Source organism: Melospiza georgiana, chromosome 7, assembly GCF_028018845.1.
Source record: "Melospiza georgiana isolate bMelGeo1 chromosome 7, bMelGeo1.pri, whole genome shotgun sequence".
Taxonomy (NCBI): Eukaryota; Metazoa; Chordata; class Aves; order Passeriformes; family Passerellidae; genus Melospiza; species Melospiza georgiana.
In genome coordinates this window covers 2,333,241-2,359,645 of record NC_080436.1, presented here as the reverse complement: position 1 = coordinate 2,359,645, position 26,405 = coordinate 2,333,241, and the positions used below count along the sequence as shown (strand labels likewise).

Genomic DNA, 26,405 nt, shown 5'->3' with positions numbered 1-26,405 from the left:
GCTGGACCTCCCTGTGCTTTTATTTCTCAAACATTTCTCAAATACTCCTTTTGGATGTATTACAAAATCACAGCCCACTGTTTCACTCTTGATCTCAAAGCCAGGTTTTAATATTTTTCTTTGAGCATGTTCCTTGTTCAGCTTGTATTTGATTTCTTATTGTGAGCTTTCCCCCCCCCCCCCCCCTTCACTGAATCTGTTGTTGTTATGGGAAGTTGTATCAAAAAGAAATATTCACAACATTTTGAATTCTCACAGACCCCTCAATTTGCTGTCACCAGGGCTTTGTTGCCATTTTAGGAAGGGTAAAATTCTGATTATGGTGTAATCTCTGCTAAGTCCATTTTTAACTTCAGTTGCTATTTGTGATGTAAAGCTGCAATGAAAGGACAGGTATTAGGGGAGCTGTGTGGGTATGAAAAGCAGAGGGGTGTTTGGAAAGATCTGAGATGTGGGCATCAGTGCTTACATTTTGGGCTGTCTTGGTGAGCTGTTTAGGGTTTGTTAGTGCACATTGGGATTTAGCAAGTATGTTGGAAGCTTGTGAGGTCAAGCAGAAATTTTGAGCAGTTGAATTTCGTGTTAGAGTGAAAGCTGGGATGTGTTTGCCTGGAAGATGAAATGCCTGAGAAGCCAACTTAGAAGGAGCTGCAGCAAAAATAAAGGATGATATTTTAAATCATGGGGCTGCCTTTGTGAGGAACTCTGTTTGGAAAGTGGTGTTTTGGGCTGTGTTTAAAACTGGAAAAGACTGGTGGTGGAAAAGGTGGGAGTGTGCTGAAGTGGGATCACATCCTGCCTGAAGGAGATGACTTGCTGGTTTTTTTTGTCTCTGACTGCTTTGATAAAAATAAGCTTTTAAAATTAGACTTGTGTATATACAATTAGTGGGTGTGAGGTGTAAGCAACTCTCTGCACCTGCTGTCAGTAAAATAAACCAAGAGAAGGAAATTAAAAAAAAAAAACAGATGAAAAATGAGCTGTTGGAAGAAATGGGAGCAGTGATTGAATTGTGGGTCCTTGTCAGCTTGTGGCTGACAATATCCCTGATATTGGGGAGGGTGGGTGGGTGTGAGGGCTCTGGGGGGGTTCCAGAGGAGGGGCCTCCCCACAGGTTCCTGGGGGTTGTTTTTCCTGCCCTTTAATCTGTCAGAAATGCTTCTGAACCAGGAGAACACACAACATGTTCAGCCTTCCCTTGCTCAGTGCCACAGTTCTTGCAGTGGGTGTCTGATGAAGATGGGTTCCTGCTTCATCTTGGACTGAGGGGTGTCTGAACCCAAGGGTTATCCCTGGAATTGGGATTTGGTGCTTTGTATGTCTGCTCCCACACGATGTTCTTGCCTGTTTACCTGGGACCGTAACAATTAATAACTGGAAAGATGGGAAAAGTATTTCCCTTGCCCTAAAATGGGATCAGCAATTTATTTCTTACTAAGAACTCACACCTCTTCTCCCTTCCTAGTCTGCTCCCCTAAATAACCAGGGTGCACATGTTTATTTTTCTGCCTGGGTGTTTTGCAGGCAGATTTTGGTCCTTATCTGCCATGGGTGCCCTGTCCTGATCAGCACAGGCTGAGGCTGGCGTGGTGACACAGGCTAGGGACAGGCTGTCCCCTTCTCTGCACTCTGCAGGAATTCCCAGCTGCTTTTCTCTCCTGTGCCAGAGGTTTTTGCCATCCTGCCCCATCTTTCCACAGCTGCTTTGTCCCCACTTTTGTCCCTGTGATGCTGCTTTTATTTTTCCTCTCTATTTCTCGAGCTCGTTACGGTCATGTTGAAGTACAATCCAATTTTCTCCCATAATTGCAGTCCCTCCTGCTTCATTATCTAGAAACTAAATAGCCTGTTACTTCCATCTTCTAGGTTATTAATAAAGTGGGTGCAGGAGGGTTGAAACTGCTGCAGAAACTTGGATTACTATCGTGCTGCTCCTTTCAGATGAGTCATTTGATGGGGACAGAGTGTGCCTTACCTCTCTGGCTGCACTCACATTACAGTGATTTTTTTAAGGCTGGCCCTCTCTAATTGGCTTAGCCCAGCCTGCACTGGCTGTCAGGAGCTTTGCAGTGAAAGTGGAGCATGGGCTGCTCCTGAGTGAGCCCTGTCCCTGGGTAATGAGGGAATCTTAATTGCTCAGAGGCCGGCTCTGCTTAGTTCCCATTATCTTGGTGGTTAATCAATCACCTTCCTCTCCTGCTGCTTGAGATAAAACACTGGATCTAGCTCAGCCTGTTTATCATGGAATCCCAGCGTGGTTTGCCTTGGGAGGGACCTTTCAGCTCATTCCATTCCACCCCTGCCATGAGCAGGGACACCTTCCACTGTCCCAGCCATCTCCAAGCTCATTCCATTCCACCTTCCACTGTCCCAGCTATCTCCAAGCTCATTCCATTCCACCTTCCACTGTCCCAGCTATCTCCAAGCTCATTCCATTTCACCTTCCACTGTCCCAGCCATCTCCAAGCTCATTCCATTCCACCTTCCACTGTCCCAGCTATCTCCAAGCTCATTCCATTTCACCTTCCACTGTCCCAGCCATCTCCAAGCTCATTCCATTCCACCTTCCACTGTCCCAGGCTGCTCCAAGCCTCATCCAACCTGGCCTTGGGCACTGCCAGGGATCCAGGGGCAGCCACAGCTGCTCTGGGCACTCTGTGCCAGGGCCTGCTCACCCTCACAGGTTTTTCCCACTGTCCTATCCAACCCTGGAGGTTCTATGCAGCTTGAGGTATTTTTTATATATTTTTGAAGGGTAAGCTTTTTTTCTAAACAGTTAAAACTCTAAAATTCCATTGATCTCCCTTCAAATCACAGCCAGTTTTAGGAACCCATTGCATCTGCCCTTCTGGAGAGGCACTGCAAATACATCCATGAGTGCCTCTCAGAATTCAGTTGTTAAATGTCATTGCAGCTGCCCCTAAAATTCCAGCATTGAGCCCTGTTTCCATGGTGTTGCAGGATGATGTATTAGTGCTTCCTTGGCAGTTTTTAGGTAAAGATCAGATGATAAGATGTAATATTGCATTTATAGATAGTCCCTTGCTGTAATTGGGTATGGTTTGATAGTTCCAGGGCCCCTCCATGGATTTCCTGGACTATATCCTAAACCTGTTGAGTAAAGCAGATGGTGGGGGTTGAAGAGCTCAGTCTAGGCTGCTGTTGTTGGCTTTTGGGGTTTGTTTTACCCAGGTAGTGTTTGGAAAGGGGGTCCAGGGCTCTTTTTGCAGCTTCAGTCTCGTGTGGCAGCAATGGTTCCTTGGTCTTTGATCCTTGACCCAGCTCAGCTGCTCACAGTTTCTAAATTGTTGTTTAGCACAGTGCTTGTATTCAGGAAATGCCCCAAATCATAGAATCATGGAATATCCTGGGCTGGAAGGATCATTGATCCAACACAGACACCCCAACAATCCCACCCTGTGCATCCCTGAGGGCGTTGTCCAAACCCTCCTGGAGCTTTGGCAGGATTGGGGCTGTGCCCATTCCCTGGGGAGCCTGGGCAGTGCCCCAACACCCTCTGGGGGAAGAACCTTTTCCTTTTTTAAAATTTCTTTTTCCTTTTAAGGCAATGCTGTGATAAACATTTTAAAATTAGTTTATTTCAATAAAAAAAAAACGTGAGTAGCTAACCAGAAGACCACTCACTCTGTGGCCATCTGTTTGAACAGAGGATTTCTGAACGTGTTTCCCTGAAGAGGAGCCAGGTTCTTGGCACTGATGGGGGGGAAAAAAGGGAGAGAACGTGCATGTGTGAGACAACTGGCTGCGGTTGTCAAAATGCACATGTCACTGGGAATATGAAATCCAGGAGCTGCCTGAGTCCTTCAGAGCTGCCTCAGCCCTCCCTTCTGCCTTGCCCTGCCACAGCAGACGTTCAGCTGCTGCCTGTGCCTGTCGTGTGGCCAGCCCCCCGAATTTATCCTTCTCACATGGCTAAATAACTTCATCCCCGTGGCAATTTGCTTGAATAAAGAGCCTGGTGAGCACAGTGGGGCCTGGGGATGCAGCAGCAGAATCAGCGGCTGCTCCGCTGAGCAATTACGCGCTGGAACGGCTCTCGGCGAGAGGAGGGGGTGGCCAGGCTGTCAGAGCCTGGATTAAAGCCTCCATGCCCAGAATTCCCCATGTCATACCCAGCTTTTGTTCCAGAGAGCACCTCTGATTGCCAGTGTGTGTGCAGTGTTTAAATTGAATTCTGATTTTCGCTGGTTCGTTTCTGCGCTGATGCCGCGCGCTCACCTTGCGGAGGGTCGTGCATGACAATGAGATCAGGAAGCTGTGCTTGATCCCCCCTCTATTCCAGTTTGTGCTGGGGCTTCAGCCAGGGCTGTAAATTGCTGATGCACAGCATTTATTTAGCTTTGTGTTGCTCAAAGCTGTGTATCCACGTGGGGCATTTTACAGCAGCAGTGTGGCCAGGTGCACCTGGGAGAGCCGGGCTGGTTTGGGGGCTGCCTCGTGAGTTTGGGCACAGGGAGGAGATTTGTCACCTGCAAAAATCCTGTGCTTATCTGACAATGAGCCTGTGGGAATGGCTACTGTTCTAGCCCTGGAAAGCTGGGAATAAGTGCCTTGAAGTGCCCGTGGTGCCCCATCCTTGGGCCACCAGTCATCCCCTCCCCTGGCAGGTACATCTGGGAGCTGAGCAGCTCCCTCATTAAAAAGCTGCGTGTGTCATAATCCTGATGGGACCAGAGCAAAGGCAGCCACCTCCCCTGGGAATGGTGCTGTGGGTTTTGAGCTCGTTCTCTGTGTTATGAAGGTCATTTCTTTGTTCTCAGTGCTGTTGGTTTAGACAGCAATTCCTGGCTCTGTCACACAGGCAGATATTTAGGAAAATAGGGGGTATTTTGTAGCCCTGGGAGAGTGTTTGGCTTCCTCATGGGTTGCTGTAGTCCAGTATTTGAACTGGCTGATCTCTGTAATTCCTCTTTGCCTGTAGTGCTTTACAAACCCCTGGATATATTAAAAACAGAACAAAAAAAGAACGTGGTGCTGTCCAAGCTGAAGCACCCCAAAATTGCTGCCCTTGCCCAAAGTGCTCCTGGGTCTCATCAAGGCTCATCAAATCAAAGGAGAAGCAGTTCATTGTTTGCCTTAATCCTACAACCACAGATACCTGCAGGGTACAGCCTTGCTCTTTCCATTCTTCACTGTTTATGCTTTTGTTTGTGTAAATTCTTGATATTGAGGTCGGTTTTCTTAATCTCTGTCCTGGGCAGCACCTAATTTTGTGCTGTGCTCATGATAAGGGCTCCTTAATGGTGGAGAAGCACAAGTTATTAGGGATGAGTCCTGCTGTGAGCTGAGATTTGCATAAAATAATTCTTACTCGAGGGATGAGCGTGAGTTTGCTGTTCCATTTCTGAGCCTTTGGATTTGTTTTGAAATATTTAGTGCAGCTTGGAAATGCAGGGCATTCTTTGAAACAGTTTGGTTGGAGGGGTGTTAAATTCAAACTGTTTGTCATTAAATACTTCCATCCAAACAGAAATCAAGGATTGTGAGGATGTGCCTGTTCCAGCTAATGAGCACATCCTGCTTCCAAGGGTGAAGAAGGCCCTTGAGCAGATTTGAGCTGACTGTGGCTGTTGGCTGCAGCAGGGTGACAGCCCTCGGTGAAGTGGGACAGCGCGTCAGGATCTGAATTTAATCCTGGAAATAACAATAATTGCACTGAGCTCCACGCCCAGTGGTTTTGGGGAAGGCAAGGAGCAGGTCCCCAAGGTGATCATTTAGTGTGGATTCACACAGGAGAAGAGCTGTGGCTAACTTGCACTGCATTTATTAAATTCAATGCCCTTTTCCAAGCTGCTCTCAACAGTCAAATCATGAAGAGTAAATCTCGTAGGGCTCACATTTGTGAGCTGTACACTCAAATATTTTTTTTTTTATTTTTCAGTTCTCTGCTTAAGCTTTTAAATCCGCCCTGTCTGTACCTTCTTTGTGCCTCTGAGGAGTGTTTGAAGGTACAGTGAGGCTGGCAAGGCATCCTGTTGACCATGGGAATAATGAGTTGGCTCCCAAACGCATTCGGTGTGTGGTATTTTGTAATTAGCTGGGGGAACTTGCAGTGTTTAAAAAAAAAAGGAAATAGGAAATGGCAATTAGGCAGAACTTTCCCTCTCTGATCAGGCATACAGTGTATTTCCATTGTTACTTGCAGCTTTAAAGCCCCTCTCTGGAGGGCTCTATATTAAGTAATTCATCTTAGTTAACACTTCATTGGGAAGCACGTTTAATCGACAGCGTATAGAAATAATGGCCTGATTAATAGAAATCCAGTTCCTGAGAGCTGAGGCTGTTTCCTTTACAAGTTCTACACTTGTTTGGGATTGTTCTTTTCAGGTTCAGTAATGGTAGATATCTATCTGCCACTTGATCTGTGAGGGCAGGATTGAAATCCACTTTGTGAGTGAGATAATGAAAATCCATTCGTGGCTCTTCTGCTCCTTCTGTGCCATTAAACAACCAGAAATGTGATAGTCTTCATTGCTGCATGCTTAATACTGCTAATAGGATAAGTTTATAAAGAAAAGATTTAACAAAAAACCCCAGCACAAACCCACAAAAACCTCTAATTCTTACATCTTTTATTAAACACAAAATGTGTTTAAACATGCTTGAGCGTTGCTGTGGAGTAATCTTGGTTTGAAGGCTGCTGTTGTGGTTGGGCTGGGGGGAATGGTGGGTCTAAGCCAGCATTGGGTTCCCTTAAGGCAGCAATTTTTGTGCAGATTGTTGTGTTTTGAGCATTAGTCTGAGAGTGCTGACTTACTGACTTACTTGCTAGGGGAGCTTGTTTGGAGAGCAAGGCTGAGCTGTTGGCTCTCTACCATTGGTTTTTGTGGAAGGACACATTTTGGAGCTGGGAAATAGGGCTCAAATCAGAACTAATTCCGGTTTTTACAAATAGGACAAAGAGAGAAGTTTGGGGTGTGTTAAGGGATGTGTTTTATCTCAGCATGGTGAGCTCAGCTGCGAGGGTGGGTGATGCTGAGCTGGAGGCCTTGGGGGCTTTGGGGCTTAGGTGGGGAGATAAGAGTGGGTTTGCTCCAGGAGAGGAGCCTAAATGCCTCCCCAGGCTTAGGCCAAGTTTGCTAATCCTGGCTTAGGCTCTGCCACACCAGAAGGCCTAAATGGGATTTGGCATTTCTGAGAGAGGCAGCAGAGTGCCCAAAATACGCTTTTGGCCCCAAAAGCAGCAATCCCAGCCCTGCCCTGGGTGGTGGCTGAGTCCCTGTGAGCCAGAGTGGGGGTGACAGAGCAGTGCTGGGCTGGGAGCCTCCTTGGTGGTGCCAGGCACCTCCTGATCTGCACTCCCTGGAAATGCAGGAGCAGGATGTACTTGGAGACTACGGCTGCCCTCTCGTTGTCCAGGTGTCCAGAGCAGGTGTGGGATTCCTCCCAAGCCAGCAGCACAGGCTGCTCTGCTGGCTTAGCACATCTCTCCAGAGGCAGCACCATCATAGCTTTTTGTCTAACGTGTGTGGCACCTTCCCCTAACTGTGGTGTGTGAGTGTGGAGTTCTCATCCCATAACATCCCACTCTTGTGTGCTCTGAGAACTGGGCTTCCCTTGGGGAAATGCTGGGTGCCACAGGAAACTGCTTTTGGGGAGGAGACACCATGTTTGTGTGCACTGCCTTTCTTACAGACACTTGTGACAATTATTAAAAACAAAGGTGACACATACAGGGTTTTAACTGGATGTATCAACCCAAGGACACCTAACGTGGGATGTAATGCAATTCCTGGCTTTTCCCCACTATATATATATTTATATATATAAATAAGGCAAGTACATGCCTTAACTTGAAGTAATTCCCATGTATGTGCATATAAACCTCAGTAACACTCCAGTTGCTGGTGAATTTGCAAAGAGCTTTTGTTTCCACAAGTGAAGCCTTTTTCTGTTGTGTGTTCTGTCCCTCTGCTGTGTGTAACCAGCTGCTTTGTGTGGCAGGTGGGAGATTCAAGAAGGAGATAGTGGTTGATGGCCAGAGCTACCTGCTGCTGATCAGAGATGAAGGAGGCCCTCCAGAGGCACAGGTGAGCCCCAAGCCTCCCTTCCCTTGTTTTTCAGAACTTCCTTTCAAAGAGCTGGCTCTGCTTTGTTCTGTCCTGGCTCCTTCTCATCTTCCTGCCAGGAGAATTCCAGCATCACCCTCAGGTGGAAAAGATTTTGTCCAGCAAATGGTTGGGATTTCAGCTACGATGGATGGATGAGTGTGTGTAGTGAGTATTTGGGATTCTGACTGAGACTGTGCAAGTCAGGATATCCAGCTCATTTACACTGAATTCCCAAGCATTGTGCTTCCCCTGGTGACACATCAGGATTTCACAGAAGCACAGGATGGTTTGGATGGCAGGGCCCTTAAAGCTCATCTCATTTCACCCCTGCCATGGCAGGGACACCTTCCACTGTCCCAGGCTGCTCCAAGCCCCATCCAGCCTGGCCTTGGGCACTGCCAGGGATCTGGGCACCCTGTGCCAGGGCCTGCCCACCCTCACAGGGAGGAATTCCTTCCCACCATCCCATTTAACCCTGCCCTGTGGCAGTGGGAAGCCATTCCCTGTGTCCTGCCCTGCTCCAAGCCCTTGTCCCAAGTCCCTCTCCAGCCCTCTGGAAGGAGCCCTGAGGTCTCCCTGGATCCTTCTCTTCTCCAGGTTGAACACCCCCATCTCTCCCAGCCTGTCCAGGGCACTGGCTGTGGAGAAGACACTTTAGGGTTTGAGTGCTTGACCCTTACTCTGTTTTGAGTAAGACTTTGCTCATGTGCTGCTTAAATCACCTCAGATTTAACATCTGTGCTGTCTGCAGCAGCATCCTTGTCTTGGGCATCCTCCTCCTCCACCTCTCCTCACCTGGGCTCTGGCAGGATTTCCTGAGTGCTGGCTGCTGCTGCCTGGCTTTGCCCGGCTCTTCCAAGAGGGATCAGCTTCCAAACAAGCAATAATGGAGCACCAGGAGCTGCCAAACAGCTGAGGGGGAGCAGTGCCAGCAGCAGCAGCAGCAGCAGCTCGGGTCTGAATGCAGCAGCACAGCTCCAGGAGGGTGAGAGCGTGGGGGAAGGTGCCAGCACAAAGGGGAAGAGAGAGGATGAGGAGGAAATGGAGGCTCAGAGAGACATCCTGGAAGGAAGGAAGGAAGGAAGTCACAGGGCAGAATAAAGCACTGGCACATCTGGCAGCAGGAGCACAAGGACAGCTCTGTCTGGGGCTGGCAGGGATTTGGCTGGAGCAGCCCCTGCTTTCCTCTGATGCCTCTGATGCTTAGAGAACATTCACTCATCTGAAATGTGAATAGTGCAGGTGCAAAGGTGCATGCAGCAATCTGAGATGGTTTGTGCCTGGCTTTGCAGAGCTCACAGGAGCTGGCTGCAGGCTGATGAACAGCACAGGGTGTGCTCCTGGGATGTGCCAGGTGAATTTGGGGCTTTGGCTGCTGTTGTCCAGTGGAAGGTGTGGACAACAGCCACTGGGCTGGTATGAGATGAGCTTTAAGGTCCCTCCAACCCAGACCACTCTGGGATTCTGTGGTGGCTGAGATTTGTTCTCCATCCTCGTGATTTGCTGGAGAGGTCTGAGGTGTCAGTGCTGTCTCACCTTTCAGCATGAGGCTTTCCTGTAAAGTCCCTTTGGAGTTTTTGCGTGTCATTTCAAGTTACATGTCTATTTAAAATGTTTAATCTGTTCATTAATTCCTGCAATGAAAAGTTTACTTGTGTGTTCATGAATAACTGGGATTGAATTCCACCTGCAGTAATTAAGGAGCTGACATGTGGAGTTCTGGCACTGGGTCATGGGTATTCCCCAGGTTACTGTCCCCTTCTTTTTGGCAGGGAGGGAGGAAAAACAAACTTCCCTAAAGTCTCTATTTGTGGGTCTATGATCTCTCCTTTCTTTGCCTAAGATAAAATGTTTCAAAGATGAAAATAATTCAATTTCCTATTGTAAAACCAAATTAACCTGGTGACTGACCTACAATGAGCTGTTGCATGTCAAGTTTTAAATTTCAAACTTCTTTTACAGTATGGTTTTGGGCTTGCCTTGAACTAACAGCTCTGCTCACTCACAGTAATAAGTCTGAGAGTGGATTTCTTTACCAGCAGCTGATTTATCCTTGTTTCAAGCCATTTCCTGCACAGTACTCTGGACGAGACATCCAGGGTTTCCAGACCTTGTGTTCCCCAAAATTCCTTTGGTTTCTTTGTAGCACAGGTCTGATCTCCACAAAGATGAAGCTGCATTTCAATATGAAAAGCGAAATAAGGAATTGCTGGAAATGTTTTGTGTCTGCAGGAACTGCACAGTGTAAATCTGTGGAGTGTTTTGAAATAATCTTTATTAGAAGGCTGCTGTACACACTGCTCAAGCATTCAGAGGGTCTAGAGAGACTGTTGGCTTCCCAATGGATGCCTTAAGGACATTCCCAGTTGTTGGGAAGAGTCCTTGGCATGATGCTGCTGAGTCCAGTCAACAAAAAGCATTTTATAATGAGACCCAAGCCCACATCTCCCAAATAATGATGCTGCCTCCAGTTCCTGTGGTTTCATCTTCTGGTTTGAACAGTTTAACAGTGTGGTGGTTGACCTTATTCTGGCAGTGACTCTGCTGTGTGTTAACCAGCCCTGTCCTTCCCCTCTGGAAGTTTGTCCTCCTGACTGTCTTGAAAAGCTCAAAACAATTTTTTGGTCTATTTTTACACCATAACAGCGCAGGCAGTGTTTGGTTTCAATACAATCATCATGAATATGCAGAGCCTTTCCCCAGTGAACCTCTGTGTTCAGTGTGTCCCCTGGCACGTTGTAGCAATAATATAACAAAGCATGAAAATCCCCTGGCTGAAGCTTGTTTCCATTGCTCTGAATCTGGGGAGGAATGGAGTCACTTAGGGGAAAATAAAGGCAGTGAGGTAAGCTGGAGGTTTTTCCTGATGTCCTGTTCATGTTCACTGTTGAGTTAAATGTCTTCATTCACTTGTGAGCTAAGAGCTTCTCACTTGCATGGTCACTGAGGAGCACATGCATGTCTCTCAGCAGGTTCCTGATGCCAGGAGAGCAGTTTGCTCTTCACTGAAAGCACAAGGAGGCCCTTGGTGCTGCTGCCTCAGCTGACAGTGTCTGTATGGTGGAGAATTGCAAGGCTCAGGTTAATGGGGTTGGGATGTGAGAGTTCCCAGCCATGCCTGCCCTGGCATGCATGCAGATGGCAGCGTGGGGGCTCAGCCAGCTCTGCAGATGAGTGCTGCTCCTTTCAAATGCACAGAGCCAGCAGCCTCAGCCTGCTGTGTTTGCTGGGCATCAAACCCGGTGTGCACTCACAGTAGCTGGTTACACAGCCCACTGAAGCAGGGCTGCTCCTGTGGGGAAATGCCGTGTGTATCCCAGATCCTCATGGTGTGCAGGGTGATGACATTCATCATTTTAGCAGCTGATCCTGACCCTGTTGAGGCCTTTTAGTGTGTGAGTTTTTATGGTGTGTATTTCCCTTGCAGGAAGGTAAGAACGTTTCTCTCTTGGTTTTCCTTCCTTCCCCCTCCTCGCTGCTCTTCTCACAGTTGGCCTTTCCCATTTTTTTTCCCCTGCAGTTTGCCATGTGGGTGGATGCTGTCATCTTTGTGTTCAGCCTGGAGGATGAGGTCAGCTTCCAGACCGTTTACCACTACTACAGCCGCATGGCCAACTACCGCAACACCAGCGAGATCCCCATGGTGCTGGTGGGCACCCAGGGTAAGTGCAGCCCTCACTCCCAGCTGGAACGCTCTCAGCCAGCCCTTTCAGACCACATTGACTCTTTTAGGATGGCAGAGCCATGTCCTGTCCTTTCCCCCTTGCTACAGGGCTGTGGCATTGCAAGGACAGGGTTTGAGGTGAGGGGAAAATGTCCTGGCAGCTCGCTTGGAGAGGGAGAGTGTGGGACCTCAGCAGAGAAGAAAGAGGGGATGTTTAGGTCAGATGTGCACAAGAAATTCTTCACTCTGAGGGTGGGGAGGCCCTGCAGAGGTTGCCCAGAGTAGCTGTGGCTGCCCTTGGATCCCTGAAGTGCCCAAGGCCAGGTTGGATGGGGCTTGGAGCAACCTGGGATAGTGGAAAGTGTCCCTGCCCATGGCAGGGGGTGGAACACAATGAGCTTTAAAGTCCTTTCCAACTCAGACCATTCCAGGATTCTATGGCTTGCAAGGCAATTTTAAATAATATTTTCAACGTGTGCTGGTGGTGGTGGTTTTCTTGTCCAGCAGGGAGATAGATGCCCTCACTGAATTTGGGCAGGTAAATCAGTTGTGTGGGGAGGTTCTGCAGCCAGGCCAGTTTTCCATGAGCTTGGCAGTCTGGGAGGGTTCAACACCCTGGCATTGCTGAGAGGCAAAAGGGTGAGTGAGAGGTAGGAAACCTCCAGCAGCAGGGTAGGAGGCAGAGGTGAAGCCTGGCCTCAGGCTGTGACCCTGGGAGACCTCTGTAAATCAAGTAAAAATGCAGCTTTTTGCCACCTGAGCCCACCTGTCCCCCCAGTTTTTCCTTCTGAAATAGCAGCTGTCCTGAAGGGAAATATGGAGGGGAAAGGTACCCAAAATGTTTCAGTTTCTTTGGCATTTGAGTGGTTTTTTGAGTATTCTCTGCCTCCTTATGCCAGCATAGCCCAGTAACATTTCACCAGTTTCCCATCCTGTGATTGGTTTGCTGCATTGGTACAGCTGAGGCTGTTCTGTTCCTGACCATGGAATAATAAAGGTTGAGGAAAAAACTTTTAAATCACCAAATCCAGCTGGTTCCCTCAGTACTGCCAAGGCCAGCATTCAACCATGTCCCTCCACACAACTTTTACGTCCTTCCAGGGATGGTGACTCCAGCACTGCCCTGGGCTGTCCAACCCTTTGGGCACAATTTGAGGCCATTTCTCCTTGTCCTGTCCCTTGGGCACAGAGCCCACCTGGCTGCACCCTCCTGCCAGGAGCTGTGCAGAGCCTGAAGGTCCTTCCTCAGCCTCCTTTTCTCCAGGTTGAGCCCCACCAGGTTGCTGTTGTGTGTTAGAGGTGTTGTGAATTGTTCTTGGTTCAATTTTGGGCATTCTCCCTGTCACTGTGTCCCAGTGGTTTTGGGGGTGTTGAAGCTTTTTGGTGTTTTTCAGCCACGTGATGAGGGAGCATTTGGCCTTCCCCTGCCTCCTGCCAGGGGTGACAGCACAGAGGGGATGTGTGGGCAGCAGGGAAGGAGGAATCACAGCCCAGCTGGAGGGAGGAAACAGATGATAAGAAGGAAAAGGGGAAGTAGGAACAGAAAAAGTCTTAAGACAGCAGAAACCCCACCAAAAAGCAGAAAGGAGCTGCTTTGAAGGGCCATGGTTTGGGCTTGAAGCTGGAGTTGAAAAGGTGAAGGGGAAACATTTCTCCAACATTTTTATTTCTTTGTGCCCTTCTGACCCCCTTCTGGGATATGGTTTGGGTATGGTTTTCCATCTCCTTCCTGTTACTTCCAGAAAAAGAAAAGTTCATTTTCTGTTGCAGCATTGATGCAAAGGGGATTTTTAAAAAAGGTGAAAATAATGCTAACTCTAGGAATGAGCATCAGGAAAAACCGCAGCTTTTGGTCTGTGTTTTACAGTGGAATAAAAGATTGAAATACATAAATACACTTGTTAAAATACATGTTTAAAATAAACCTTTCATATCATAGAATCCCAGAATGGTTCGGGATGGAGGGCACCTTAAAGCTCATTTAATTCCAACCCCGTGCCATGGGCATGGGCATCTTCTACTAGCCCTGGCTGCTCCAAGCCCTGTCCAACCTGGGCTCGTTGGTTGTGTCAGGTATTCCTGGAATGAGATGTGCAATGAAATCTTTCCCACAGCGTGAACACTTGCAGATGTTCTCCCCTGGCTTCCAAGGGCAGCTCAGTGCCCCAGGCTGAGCCCCCGTGGAGCCAAACTCAGGGGAGCTGTGGTGTTCTGGAGCTGAACCCCCTGGTTCCTGTCTGGGCACATGCTACCAGCGCCCTCTGCTGAGAGATACCGGGCTCCTGCCTTTCCTAATTGCTGCTCTGTTTTTGTTAATTGGCTCTGATGAGGAGGTAATGACAGCAGCAGCTGAGGTCTGGTCCCGTTGTGCCCGGGGCAGAGCCTCACACACAGCGTTGCAAGAGGCACCGGGTCCATGTTTAGGGGTTTTTTTAATGCTCCTTTCCCAAAGAACAAATCTGTGTTGCTGCTGTGGGTGGTTACAGATTTTAAGGAAGGCTTTCTGGGCAGCTGTGAATGCTGAAATTATTGCCTGTTGTAGAATCCCAGCAGGGTTTGGGCTGAAAGGAACCATGCAGTGCCATCCCCTGCCATGGGCAGGGACACCTCCCACCCACTATGCCAGGTTGTTCCCAGCCCCATCCAGCCTGGCCTGGAGCACTTCCACACTTCCACACACATGGGGCAGAAGAGTAACACAATATTCCTGGGGGAAAAAAAAATTCCTTTTCAAGGTCTGTTAATAAGATTATCACTTCAGATAATATCACCTTTGTATACTGAGTTCATCACTATGATGGAGTGGCAAGGAAGAAGCTTCTCCTTCATCTATTCTTCATTTTTTCAGCTCCTCTGGATAAGCTCTAGAAACTAAAATTTCAGCTTTCCTGAGAAGAAGCTCTTGGAGAGAATTACCAAGTATGATAGTTTAGAAAAAATACAATTTTTATCAGCTTTGCAGTATGTTCCCACAACATCTCTGGGTGCCTTTACAGCAGTTTGAGAAAGTAATTTACAATTAAGTTGTATTTCTTTAAAATACATCATGTTCAATATTTCACACTCTATAAGTCACTAATACTTACAGAGATGTAAAAACCATTTGACATGTTTGTACTAATCACCCACTTGTTTCCCTAAATATATTTTACATCAGAGTTCATGCTCTTTCATGTGATTGTGTATTTTTATTTTTTTTTTGCAATGTCTGAGCTCAATATATGTATTTAAGGAAAGCAAAAAGCCTTGGAGGGTTTTCCCCTGGCTTTTAGAATCAGTGTACTGGTAATTTTAATAAGGAAATGTAAATCAGAGTGATGTACACCCTGTTTCATGGTTTGTATTTAAATTCACTGCTTGGTATCCGTCAATATGAGAGAAGCTGGCCTGAATTTGCACTAGGGGAGGTTCAGGTTGGATATTAGGGAAAATTTCCTCATGGAAGGGGTTGTAAAGCATTGGAACCATCCCTGGAAGCGCTCCAGAACCCCGTGGACGTGGCACTGGAGGGCACGGGTCAGTGGTGACCGTGGGTTGCTGTTACACTCGGGGATCTCAGTGCTTCCTCCCACCTTCCCCACCCCTCCTGTGACTCCGTGAGCCCCAAGCTGGTGTTTCCAAGTGACCATTAATGGGTGTTTCCCCCCTGTTGTGGCTCTGCAGATGCCATCAGCTCCACCAACCCCCGTGTCATCGACGATGCCAGGGCCAGGAAGCTGTCCAACGACCTCAAGAGATGCACTTACTACGAGACCTGCGCCACCTACGGGCTCAACGTGGAGAGAGTCTTCCATGACGGTACCGCTGCCCTCGGGCACCCAGCACACCGCCCCACCCTCGAGCTGCCCTCTCTGAGTGGTGCCCCTTTGGGATGGCTCCGAGATTTGCCTGCTCAGTTAAAGAAAGCCCTGATTTTTGGGCATTTTTGTTGTGTTTTCTAAGAGAGCTCCTCAACTTTCTAAGATGACTCCTTAACACATCGTATGTGCCCGATGTGTTCCCCACCAGCACCTTTAGTCTCAAGCATCTTAAGCTGTTTTTAGTCCTTATTTAATTTTCAGTTTTCTTTGGTGCTTGCTTTATGGTAGCAAAGTTTTCTCTGCTTTGGTTTTAGTGCTCGTGGAGAGGCTGAGGGGCTGTTTGTGCAGAGTGGCTGAAAATGCAACGTTTGAGCACTGTAATGTTCATGGGGTGTTAAAAATGGAGAGCTAGTTGGGAAGGAATTGTTCCTGTGAGGGTGGGCAGGCCCTGGCACAGGGTGCCCAGAGCAGCTGGGGCTGCCCCTGGATCCCTGGCAGTGCCCAAGGCCAGGCTGGATGGGGCTTGGAGCAACTGGGACAGTGGAGGGTGTCATACCCCAGCACAGGGTGAGCTTTAAGCTCCTTTTCGACCCAAACCATTCTGGGACTCTCTGAGAGTCCTGTGTAGGGGTTTTGATCCTTGTGGGTCCCTGTGAGATCAGGATGTTCTATAATTCCGTGGTCCTTGAGTTGTATGAGATGGGATCTGTGCCCCCTCTAGTGGAACTGCAATCAAGTGTCCTGGGGCTTGGCTGGCTTCTCTTCTCGCCCTGCTCCTCTCGTGGCTGAATGTGTCAGCCCCTCATCACAGCAGCTTTCTCTGTCTGAAAACCTCCTTAATTAATTGAATTTTAATGCTTCTCAGAGCCCCTGGTTCTGGGGGTTGTTGTTGCCAGCTTCCCATTGCAAAGTCCTGCTCTGCCTGTGCTTACATGAGGCAGTGTCACAGCAGCACCTTGCAATAGGGCGTGAAAAGATACTTCAAATAAAAAAAAAAGACAAAAATACCAATTTTTACGTGGAATAAAAAGGAGATACATTCTAATGTTTACATTCGAGGGGAAAAAAAAGTGGTAATTTTTGCGTGGGACAAAAAGAGTCAAAACATTTGTACATTTTATGTGGAAAATACTGACCTGCACCCTTTTTTTACCCATGCTGTTGATCAGATTTCGGAGAAGAGCATTTCAAGCTGCATCTTCTTGCTTTGCTCCCTGTTTTCTGTTGAACCAGTTGCAAAAATTACTGTTTTGACTGCCTAGATTTTCTATATTGATTAGGAGTTTCAAAGAGCCATTAGGGGGTTTTGTTTAGCACATTTATCTTGGAGTGCTGGCTATAGTTAGATTGTTAATTATATATTCCAAGTCCTGGTGTTTGTGGCTCTGTCTGCAGCCTCCTCCTTGGTTTTTTTTTCCCTTTTCTCAGAGATTTGGAGAGAGAAGGCTCTTGGCACAAAGCTGGTGTGATAAACTTGTAAGCTTTCAGGGGGCTCATTTGTCTCTCTTTGGTGGTAAGAAAGAATTGACAGGGCTCATGTGTTTTAAGAAATATCAGGGAGTTGTTTTGCCCTGGTGGCAGCCAACCAAGTCTTTAATATTTGCCAGCTAATAGGATTAGAAATGCTTCTGTATGAATGGGTTACACTTGCCAGACACGTCTGGGACCGAATCCAATTCCTGATAATTTTTGCCGTTTGTTTCAGCAGGAAACAAAGCAACTTCTTAACCCCATTAAATGGGGGGGGTATGAATGAGCAGTGCAAGCTGTTAATAGGGAGCACTTGATTAAATGTCTCTTGGTTTGTGCTGCTCTGGGGTGTTCAGGTTCAGCATAGCTGTAGTGGTTTTTTTGTGGTTCACATTAGTGGGTTAATGGAAGGTGTCCCTGCCCTGGCAGGGGTTGGAACAAAATAAGCTTTAGGGTCCCTTCCCATCCAAACCATATTGGGATTCTCTGATAAAAAAAGAAATAAAATTCACCTGAGGATGTTCCAGCCCACAGACTTTTCTTCCACACACACCTGGTGGGTTTTGACACCAGTTCCTGGTTTGGGCTGCTTTGTTTGCAAGCCTATTTTAAAATCTCTTTTCTGGTTTCTGTGTTGTGCCTTGCTGTGATGTAGACATACCTTTTGGAGGAAGAAATTGGAAATGGCATTGAAGAGCCTTTTACTCCTTCATTGCACACACTTTAGAAATTAAATTTCTAATTTGTCCCCTGCAAGCAGCTACTGAACTTAGTGGTCATCTGTTACGATTCTTCTGTGATAACTCATTTCCCATTTTCTCCACAGCTGAGTGGGAAAATAATTTAACTTGAATGATTATTGTTATTATGAAAATGCTACTTTATTCTCAAGTTAAATCCAAATACCTCATTTCCAACGCTTCATTACAGCTGATAAGCTCACTATTGATTGTAACAGAGATGGAATCATAGAATCACTTGGGTTGGAAAAGGCCCTTAAGATCATCAAGTCCATTGGTTCATATTTTGTGAGAGGAAAGCTGAGTAAAGTGAAAGCCAAAATCCTCCTTCACATTCTGCTGTTTTAGAGGCTGTTTTTTAACCTTTAGCCATGTCCCACTGAGGTTTAATCTCTCATACTGTTGGGAAGTAAAACCTGAATTTCAGGCTGAAGTAAAAAAGAGGAGTTCCATGTTTCAAGGATTTAGTTTAGTAATATATCCAACGTTGGAGGATAATAAATCCTTTCTTATTTTTGGTGTATTAAATAGTTGAACAAAATTGCATTTTAAGAATTAGATAAATGCTAATAAGATCCATTTTGCTTCATATTCCCAATTAAGAATTAGAGATTTTTTTCCCCCCCTGCTTATCAGAACGGATTCTATCAATGACGTTGAAAATGATTATTTTAATACTTCTTGTCAGCACAGTATTGTAATGACTGTGTACTGCCCCAGGATGCCTTTTTAATGGTTTTAGCCTTCTTGAATTAGCTTGATGTACCATTAATGCATGAGAATTGCTTTTATTTCTATTCATGGTGTATTCAGAACCACACATCTTGCCCTGCTTTATGTTTGGATTTTCCCTGACCCATTTAGCTGTGGGCCATGCGAGTCTCTGACACCACAAAGAAGCAAATGTTCAAATATTTAGAGGATAAAATTTTACTATCTCACAGGGTTTGAAACAAAAGGGTTTGAGTCTAACTTGGGTTCAGAGTTGAGTCTCTGTAGCTCAGCAGTTCAACCAAGGGGGTTTTACCTCATCTAGATGGCTGTAACACCCAGATTTTGATCTAATATTGCCCAAAATAACAATAAACCTGTGAGTATTGAGGCAGGAGTTGCAGGTATGTGGTGGCAGAGGCCACTGCTGCCTCACAATTTGTACTTTGATCTGGTGCTGCCAGTATTTTTGGATGATTATTTGCAAATTAACTAGTCTTTTATTAAGGAACGTGTCCACTCTGTGCAAAAAAATCTACCAGGATATTTTATTTCCAGATCCAAATAGTATTTAGTGTGGTGTTGAACAAAGGTGTCTTAAAAGGAGAACTTCAAAGCACCATTTCTCTGTTAAGGAATGGGAGATGACAAATTAATCCTGCTGGCATCGAGGGGAAGGGCTGTCACTTGCCATCAGCATTATCAAGTCAGCTTTTATAGATGTGTTTTCATTAGGAAATGTTCATCAGCCTAATGGGAAGTAAATAAAAAGGAAGTAAATGGGACCCATCCTGACAGCTGGTTTGGGAAGATCAATCTGCACTCTGGCACTGGAGGTGGCCTGAGGGATTCTCTGCTTGGGGAACTGGGCTGGTGGGCACCCAGCGCAGGGCAGGATGAGCCGTGGTTCCTTCAGCTCGGGGTTTCCTTGGGTTTCCTTGGATTGCCTTGGGTTTCCTTGGGTTTCCTTGGAATTCTGTGGATTGCCTTGGGTTTCCTTGGGTTTCCTTGGATTTCCTTGGAGGTTTGGCTGAGGCCTCCAGGAATGTGGCACCTGCAGTGATGAGCTCCAGGATGGTCACACATGGCCTGGATCAACCTGCTGACTCTTCCATGCTTCACAACCGCTGGGAAATCGATGTTTTGGCTGGTTAGATATTTGTATCTTCCTGGTTTGTTTGTTTCAGGTTTTTCTAATTGTTTTTCTAATGAGTAAGTGACGTGAGGGAGTCAATTTCTTTTCCTCAACATCATAGTTTAGCCTGGAACAACAAACGCTCAAGCCGCGTTCATTTTAAACCCCCCCCCCCCCCCCGTTCATTTTAAGTCGTTTCAGTTTTAAGTTCGTTTTGAGGCGTTTGTTTGAACGTAAAATTAACGTTTTGATTTTATTAATCCTCGGGAATGACGGAGCGCGGCGGGAGCGGCCGCCAGGGGGCGCCGGAGCCGCGGCGTGAGGGACCCATGAGGGGCCCGTGATGGCGGCGGCGCCGCGGAGCCCTTCGGGGACATTCAGACGTTCCAAAATCGGCTGGGAAAAAAAATAAACGTAAAAATCTGGTCACCTTCGTCTTTTGAGGTGTTTCTGTTTGTGTTTTATTCTGAACTTGCTGCAGCTTTACCCTTGCTCATGCTTTGCCCTTACACTTTATCCTTCCTGCCTGCCTGTAACTCTTATGGGCCATTAATAAATGAGAAGATTTAGTTTGGAAACAAGAATTTCACTCGACCTGTAACTCTTATGGGCCATTGAACAACAAGAAGATTTAATTTGGAAACCAGAATTTCACTCCACCGTTCTTTGGGTTATTTTGGTGGCTGTTTTTGTTTGCACAGATATTTTTTCTGGTTTCCAGGTAATCCCTCAGCCCCATTCAGCAGATGACAAGCTCTGGTGCCATAAATCAGCCTGCATGTTCTTGTAGCAAGGCCCAGTGTGAACTAGCAGGATATTAACCAATATCCAGATATTAACCAATATCTGAAATTTATATAACACAGGCTTGAAATGAGCTGTGTGAATTGAGCATTGCCTGGTGAGACAGGTGTGAGGAAGCCTTCATCCTGGGGAGCAGTTGGCATCAGTAGGATTGGGCTGGAAAATGGATCCAAGTCCTTGGATTTCTATTTTCTGACTGATTACCAAATTTCACACTTTACACATTACCATTCAAAAATCTTTTTCTGTTGTCCCTGAGAACTTAATAGGTCTCTGTGCAGTTCCCCTCGTGCTTGGTGCTGTCCAGTGTTGCTGCCATGCTGTTTGGTGGGCACAGACTTCATCTTTTTGCCAATTTTTGGGTGAAAATTGCAGCAACTTTGCAGGCTTTGAGGACATTGAGACTGGTACTGCTCTATCAGGTTTTTCAACACTGCACCTGGATCCACAAATGTGTGAAGGAAAGAAAAGAGGTTTTCCAGTGACTCGTCTGCATCCATTTTTTCAAGCTTGGAATCAAATAATGGGACGAGGAGCTGTACTCCAGGGTATGGAATTTTAAAAGTGCTACAATGAGCATCTAGGAATAGAATGATTTAATGCCAGTAAAAGTTCCAGAGAGGTTTTGATTTTAGCTCTGATGTGTCATTCAGTAGGTGACTCGTAGAAAACCATAATGTCTTGCAGAACTTTTTATGGGACTTTTAATTTTATAGTGGTTATTTCATGGCACTTCGTTTAAGTCTTAATTTGAAGTGTATGCAGTTAGGCAGGTTACTCAAAACCTAGAGCAGAGCTGCTGATTCTCTGCAATAAGTAACAGCTGTTAAATTTTTTGGAGAGCACAATAAATGCAAGACCTAGTTCAACATTGATGAATTCTTCATTAAATGGCAGCAAGAATGTTGATCAACATCTCCTCAAAATGCAAAAGAATTCAGGTTTTCAGTAGTGAAGATTCAGAATTAGTCCAGTAAAGTCATATTCTAGAATGTAAACTCTAATTGAAATCCTGGGGCAGGAAACAAGGTGCTTGTTTGGGGGTAAATTGCGGGGTTTTTTTAATTTTGCATGAGAGAAGAGGCAGAATCAGTGTGTTTGACAGACTCATGTGTGTTGTGCTTGGCAGATAAAGTGTTATAAACACATTTGTGGAGTGTCTGGCAAGCAAGTAGGAATTGTTTCCTAGAAACAGAAGCAAAAAATTCTGGAAGAAGGAGGAAGTTTGAAAATTCCTTATTTTTCAAACCTCTGCTTTTCTCAGTAAAGACACCAGGAAAGGCAGAACAGAAATAAGCCATAAATAAATGTTGTCATGCTGCAGTTCCTGGTGGAGCTGAGAGCAGCAGTGACAATTTCTGCCATTCTTTTGGAGCCAAGGGAGCTGAACAGCAAACTGACAGCGCAGCAGAGCTGCTGGCAGGGCTCAGGCACGGGCTGTGTGCAGAGGGGAGGCTTTGAAAACAAACAAAATGAAATTCTGCTTGGTGATACCTGTGAGTAGAGGTATGCTTAGAGTGAGGATGCTTTGGCTGCTGCAGAGGGAGTGACCACAAGGTTCGTGAGGGCCAGGAGGGGCTTCAGCAGAGCATGACCCCCTCAAAGTGCCAGTTTGAATTTGCTTTATCACAGCCAGAACCTTTATCATCCTCATGCCTGCTTTATTTCTGAGTGTTCCGTGTAAACTGTGCCTCGTTTGCTGCATTTTGGGGGATGCTCTGCTTTGCCCAGCATATCTCTGCCTCTCCTCCTACTGCTGTGCTCTTTGTTACACTTCTGTGATTGTGGTTTGATCATTTAATCCGACATATTGACAAATCTTTAAACCCATACACCTCATTTGCCACTTTGTTTTCTACAGCTTCTCCAACAGGCCTTGACATACAGAGGGCAGCATGAAATATCTAAAGCTTGATTTTTCAATTTATTTTTTTTTAGTTATCCTCAATATGTCTTCCCTTGGCTGTTGGTTTAAGTGTCCTTTGTGGATTTCTGTTTAAATTTGCTTGCAAAAAAAAAAAAAAGGCAAAAAAAAAAAAAAAGCTTTGCTGGCTTAATATTGATGAATGGAAGATGAAGAGCTAACCCACGAGATGTGTTGTGTGAAGACAGAAGGGGAAGGCAGAATGCCCTTTCTGTAACTTCATTCTGTTCTCGATGTGTTTAGCAGCATTTATTAAAGAGAATCCCGCTTTGCCCCCTTATAATGAAGAGATGCTTTTGTCTGAGCTATCAAACGTTTAAAACTGGTGTAATAAACATAATCCTTTTGTAGCCTCCTCTGTTGTGCAACAAACACATTTCCAACATCAAAGTTGATTACTAGCATAGCTGCTTCCTCAGAAGCCACTTCCGAAGCAGCGCATTGCAAATCGCATTGCAAATCGCCGCCTTTCAGCTAATCCCCATGCATATGCAAATCCCATCGAGCTGTTTGCTCGCCCGGATTAGCGGCTGGATTCAGCTCCAAAAGCCTCCCTGGATGCGGGGGGTGCAGTGTGGGGCAGGGCACGCAGTGCTGGCATTCCCCTCGGAATTCCTGCACCAGCAAACCTCCAGCCGAGCTTAGGAGATAGATGCGTTTTTCCTTCCTCCTCCTCTATAGAGAATCTTTAATTGTGTATGATGAACTTGGAAATGGAGGGTTAGGTCTGATGAGGTGGTGCTGCACAAGGCAAATGTTGCCCACCAAAGCTGGGGCTTCTTCCTCTTCCTGTAGAAGAAAAGCATTTTGTGGTTTTGGTCAAATATCTGTAGAACTTTATCTGTAGGCTCCTCCTCTCATTTCAGTTTCTGTTGTTGGCCAGTCTTAAACACTGAGACTTGTTCTCTGCATCAAACTCTTCCCTTTTTGCTCTTCCTTCTCTTTTACTCTTCACTCTTCCTTTTCTCTTTACTGGAGTTCTGTGCGAGCCAGACACAGCAAGGGCAGGTCGTGCCTGCTGCAGGATCTGGTCAATATTTTGTGGAAAAGACAAAATCCAGCACAAAATCATTTTGTACAATGCAAAATCCTGCTGCAGGATCTGGTCAATACTTTGTGGAAAAAACAAAATCCAGCTCAAAATCATTTTGTGCAATGCGAAATCCTCTGCAGGATCTGGTCAGTATTTTGTGGAAAAGACAAAATCCAGCACAAAATCATTTTGTACAATGCAAAATCTTGCTGCAGGATCTGGTCAGTATTTTGTGGAAAAGACAAAATCCAGCACAAAATCATTTTGAACAATGCAAAATCCTGCTGCAGGATCTGGTCAATACTTTGTGGAAAAGACAAAATCCAGCACAATGTCATTTTGAACGATGCAAAATCCTGTAGCAGGATCTGGTCAGTATTTTGTGGAAAAGACAAAATCCAGCACAATGTCATTTTGTACAACTCAAGAGATGAATCTGCAGCACTGAGCTGTTTTTGAACAGTTTCTGTAGATTTTGGGTACTTCTTTAACTTGGTCTTTGCAGAGGTACCAGTCTGGGATCTATGTGGACTTGTTTCAGCAGTGCATGCTGTGTTTTGGTGAGGAAGTAAGCTCAAATCAGGGAGGAAAATTAGCTGGCAGATGGATGGGACTGCATGTGCTATGAAAATGATCCCAAATATTAAATGTGAACACAGGGGCTCAACATGTTTTATTAAAGGGTTAGGAAAACTGGGGGACTCTTATACTTCTTGATGTGGCACTTGGAGATGTGGTTAGTGGTGGCCTTGGCAGTGCTGGGGTAGTGCTTGGACTGGATTTGAGAGGGCTTTTCCAGCCTAAAGGGTCCTGTGATTCCTGTGATCCCTGACAGTTCCCACATGTGACTTCACTTCGGTATTCCCTGCAACTTTCAAAACTTCAAATTAAATTTTTAAGACATTCTATCTCTGATAGAAGACATTTTTTGGAACATATTTGTCCTCTGTGACAAGTGCATTCCCTCAGCAGCCTCTGTGGAGTGATGACTTATGGTCTTTAGTTCACAAATTATTATAAAGCTGGTACATGACTAAAATTGACTAGTTTTGTTAATCAATGTGTGAATGTTTGTTCCTTTTAGTTTCAGCACAAGATCCTTTGATGTCAGGTAACTTCTGCACTGTCTCAACTTTGAAAAGGCTGAAGGTGGCATTCAGAGCCACAGAACTAATTTTAATTTAAGGCAGAGGTTTGTTTTTCTTGGAGCTCTATCTGCACTTAATGAAAGAATGTTATTGGCACATGCTGAGGAAATATTTTTTCCCATAGAAAATTGGATTTGGGGCATAAAACTTGTTAATGTTAATAAAGACAGGTCATTACTGGTCTCAAGTCAGCTATGCAAACTGCAGGAGATGGAGTGCTGCCGGTGGCACTGGTGCTGCTGCTCCTTGGGTGTGAAACCAGCCCTGTGAGGAGTAAATCAGCCCGAGCGGAGTGCACACACAATGGCCTCACTGCCATCATTTATGCCCCTCCTGGTGCCTGATGCACTCACTTGTGTCTTAGGCTGGTAATTTACAGTCTCCCAGAAAGGTGTGTTTAGATTTAAGCTGTGCAATAGTGTAACTAATGAGAAATAGAGGGGAATTTATAGCACTCGGTGATTGATTGGCCAAGTACCTCGACATTAATTGAAATCTGAGGACTCCCAGCTGTCTTTCAGTTTAAAAAATTAAATAGGGAGGAAAAAAAAGTGTTTTTGGAGTAGTGAAACTATTGCTTTGTAGCATTTCTGGAGAACATGGCTGGGGTGAAAAGGTGGGGTTCCCTGAAGAGTGGAAGGGCTGTTTGCTAATCACCTGCAGGCGCTGGCTGATCTGCGCCCTGGCACTGTCACTCAGCTTTTACAGTCCCACTGTGCCTTCAGTTGTCTTTCCCTGGGAGTTTGGCCCCAGTTCCACCTGGAATTGGCTGTGGAGTCAGCACTTGGTGCTGCTGTGCCCTAACAGGGGCACTCAGGCCTAACTGTTGTGTGACAGATGATCAGGATAAATACTCGGCGTTAATCTCTCACTGTTTAACCAGAGCACACAGCTCTCTCCTCTGCTGTCATCCTCTAAATGCACCATTCTTGTGGAGCTCAGTCTTGTGAAAATGTCTAAATTTTCCCATTAAGTGCTTAAAAAGTAATAAAACTAAAGCCATTAGCCTTCACTCGTCAGATCTGTATCAAGAGAAATATTCTTGGGCGCCATAAATCTGATCAAGTGTTCGACATTTATATCATTCGACTTCATTCTCTGGAAATGGACCTTTGAAGGTAAATTGCATTAAGTAGGGCAGTTTAAATTTTTAATACAATCTTATTGTAACTGTTAGCAAATGATTAAAGTGCAAAGGGGGGGCTTATGTGTTTTGGGAGATTTATGTGAAATGCTCCATGATGCTTCTGCTCTGGCAGGGAACTGCTTTTGTGACAGCTGGATGTGCATAAACTCACATACCCAGAGGATTTTTAGCTTGTAGTGGTGGAGGAGATGCCTTCCTATGTGCTGCTGGATTTCTGGAGGGTGTTTTGGGAGCAGGGTTTATTCCACCTGCACTGTGGTGTTGGTAACACAGCTTAGCTCTTTTTCCAGCAGGCCTCTGTGTGCCTGAGAGGTGGATTGTGATAGCTCAGTGGGCAGCGAGCTCATGGGCTGAGGTGGTTTATTTAATCTTATTCAGGTGCTTGGTGGTCTGTTTTGAGGGAGGTTTTTCTTTAAAGGACAAGAACATTCTCTAGCTTGAGTTTGGTGAACAGCCTGGATAAGCTGTGCTTCAGGAGCAGTGATGTGTTTGTGCACCTTTTTTTGGTGTTTCTGTCATAAACCTGGTTCCTCTGTTCTGAAGAGAATGCTGACATCTTGAGGAATAGTATTTCTGAATATTTAATGTGTAAAAAGTGGTATTTGTTCAAAGTATTAGGTGATTATAACTTTTTTTCTTAGCTACTCCAGCAATCATGGCCCTTGCTTTGGAACCGGCTGTGCCCTGTCTGGATGTAGCTGTGTGATCTCATGGTGTGGTTACACCTCTGACTTCAGACTTTGAGTTGCTAGGTTAC

The 26,405-nt window shown here is 45.9% G+C and overlaps 1 protein-coding gene across 11 annotated transcripts in view; it reads left to right on the top strand.

Annotated features, from left to right (window-relative positions):
* AGAP1 (ArfGAP with GTPase domain, ankyrin repeat and PH domain 1) overlaps positions 1-26,405 on the top strand; it is a 335,199-nt gene that overhangs the window by 119,376 nt on the left and 189,418 nt on the right. For all 11 annotated transcript variants that reach the window (XM_058028448.1, XM_058028445.1, XM_058028440.1 and 8 more), the window contains 3 exons: positions 7,966-8,051; positions 11,593-11,734; positions 15,400-15,534. In XM_058028448.1, coding sequence (XP_057884431.1) covers positions 7,966-8,051; positions 11,593-11,734; positions 15,400-15,534 — 363 coding nt within the window. The remainder of the gene's footprint in view (positions 1-7,965; positions 8,052-11,592; positions 11,735-15,399; positions 15,535-26,405) is intronic.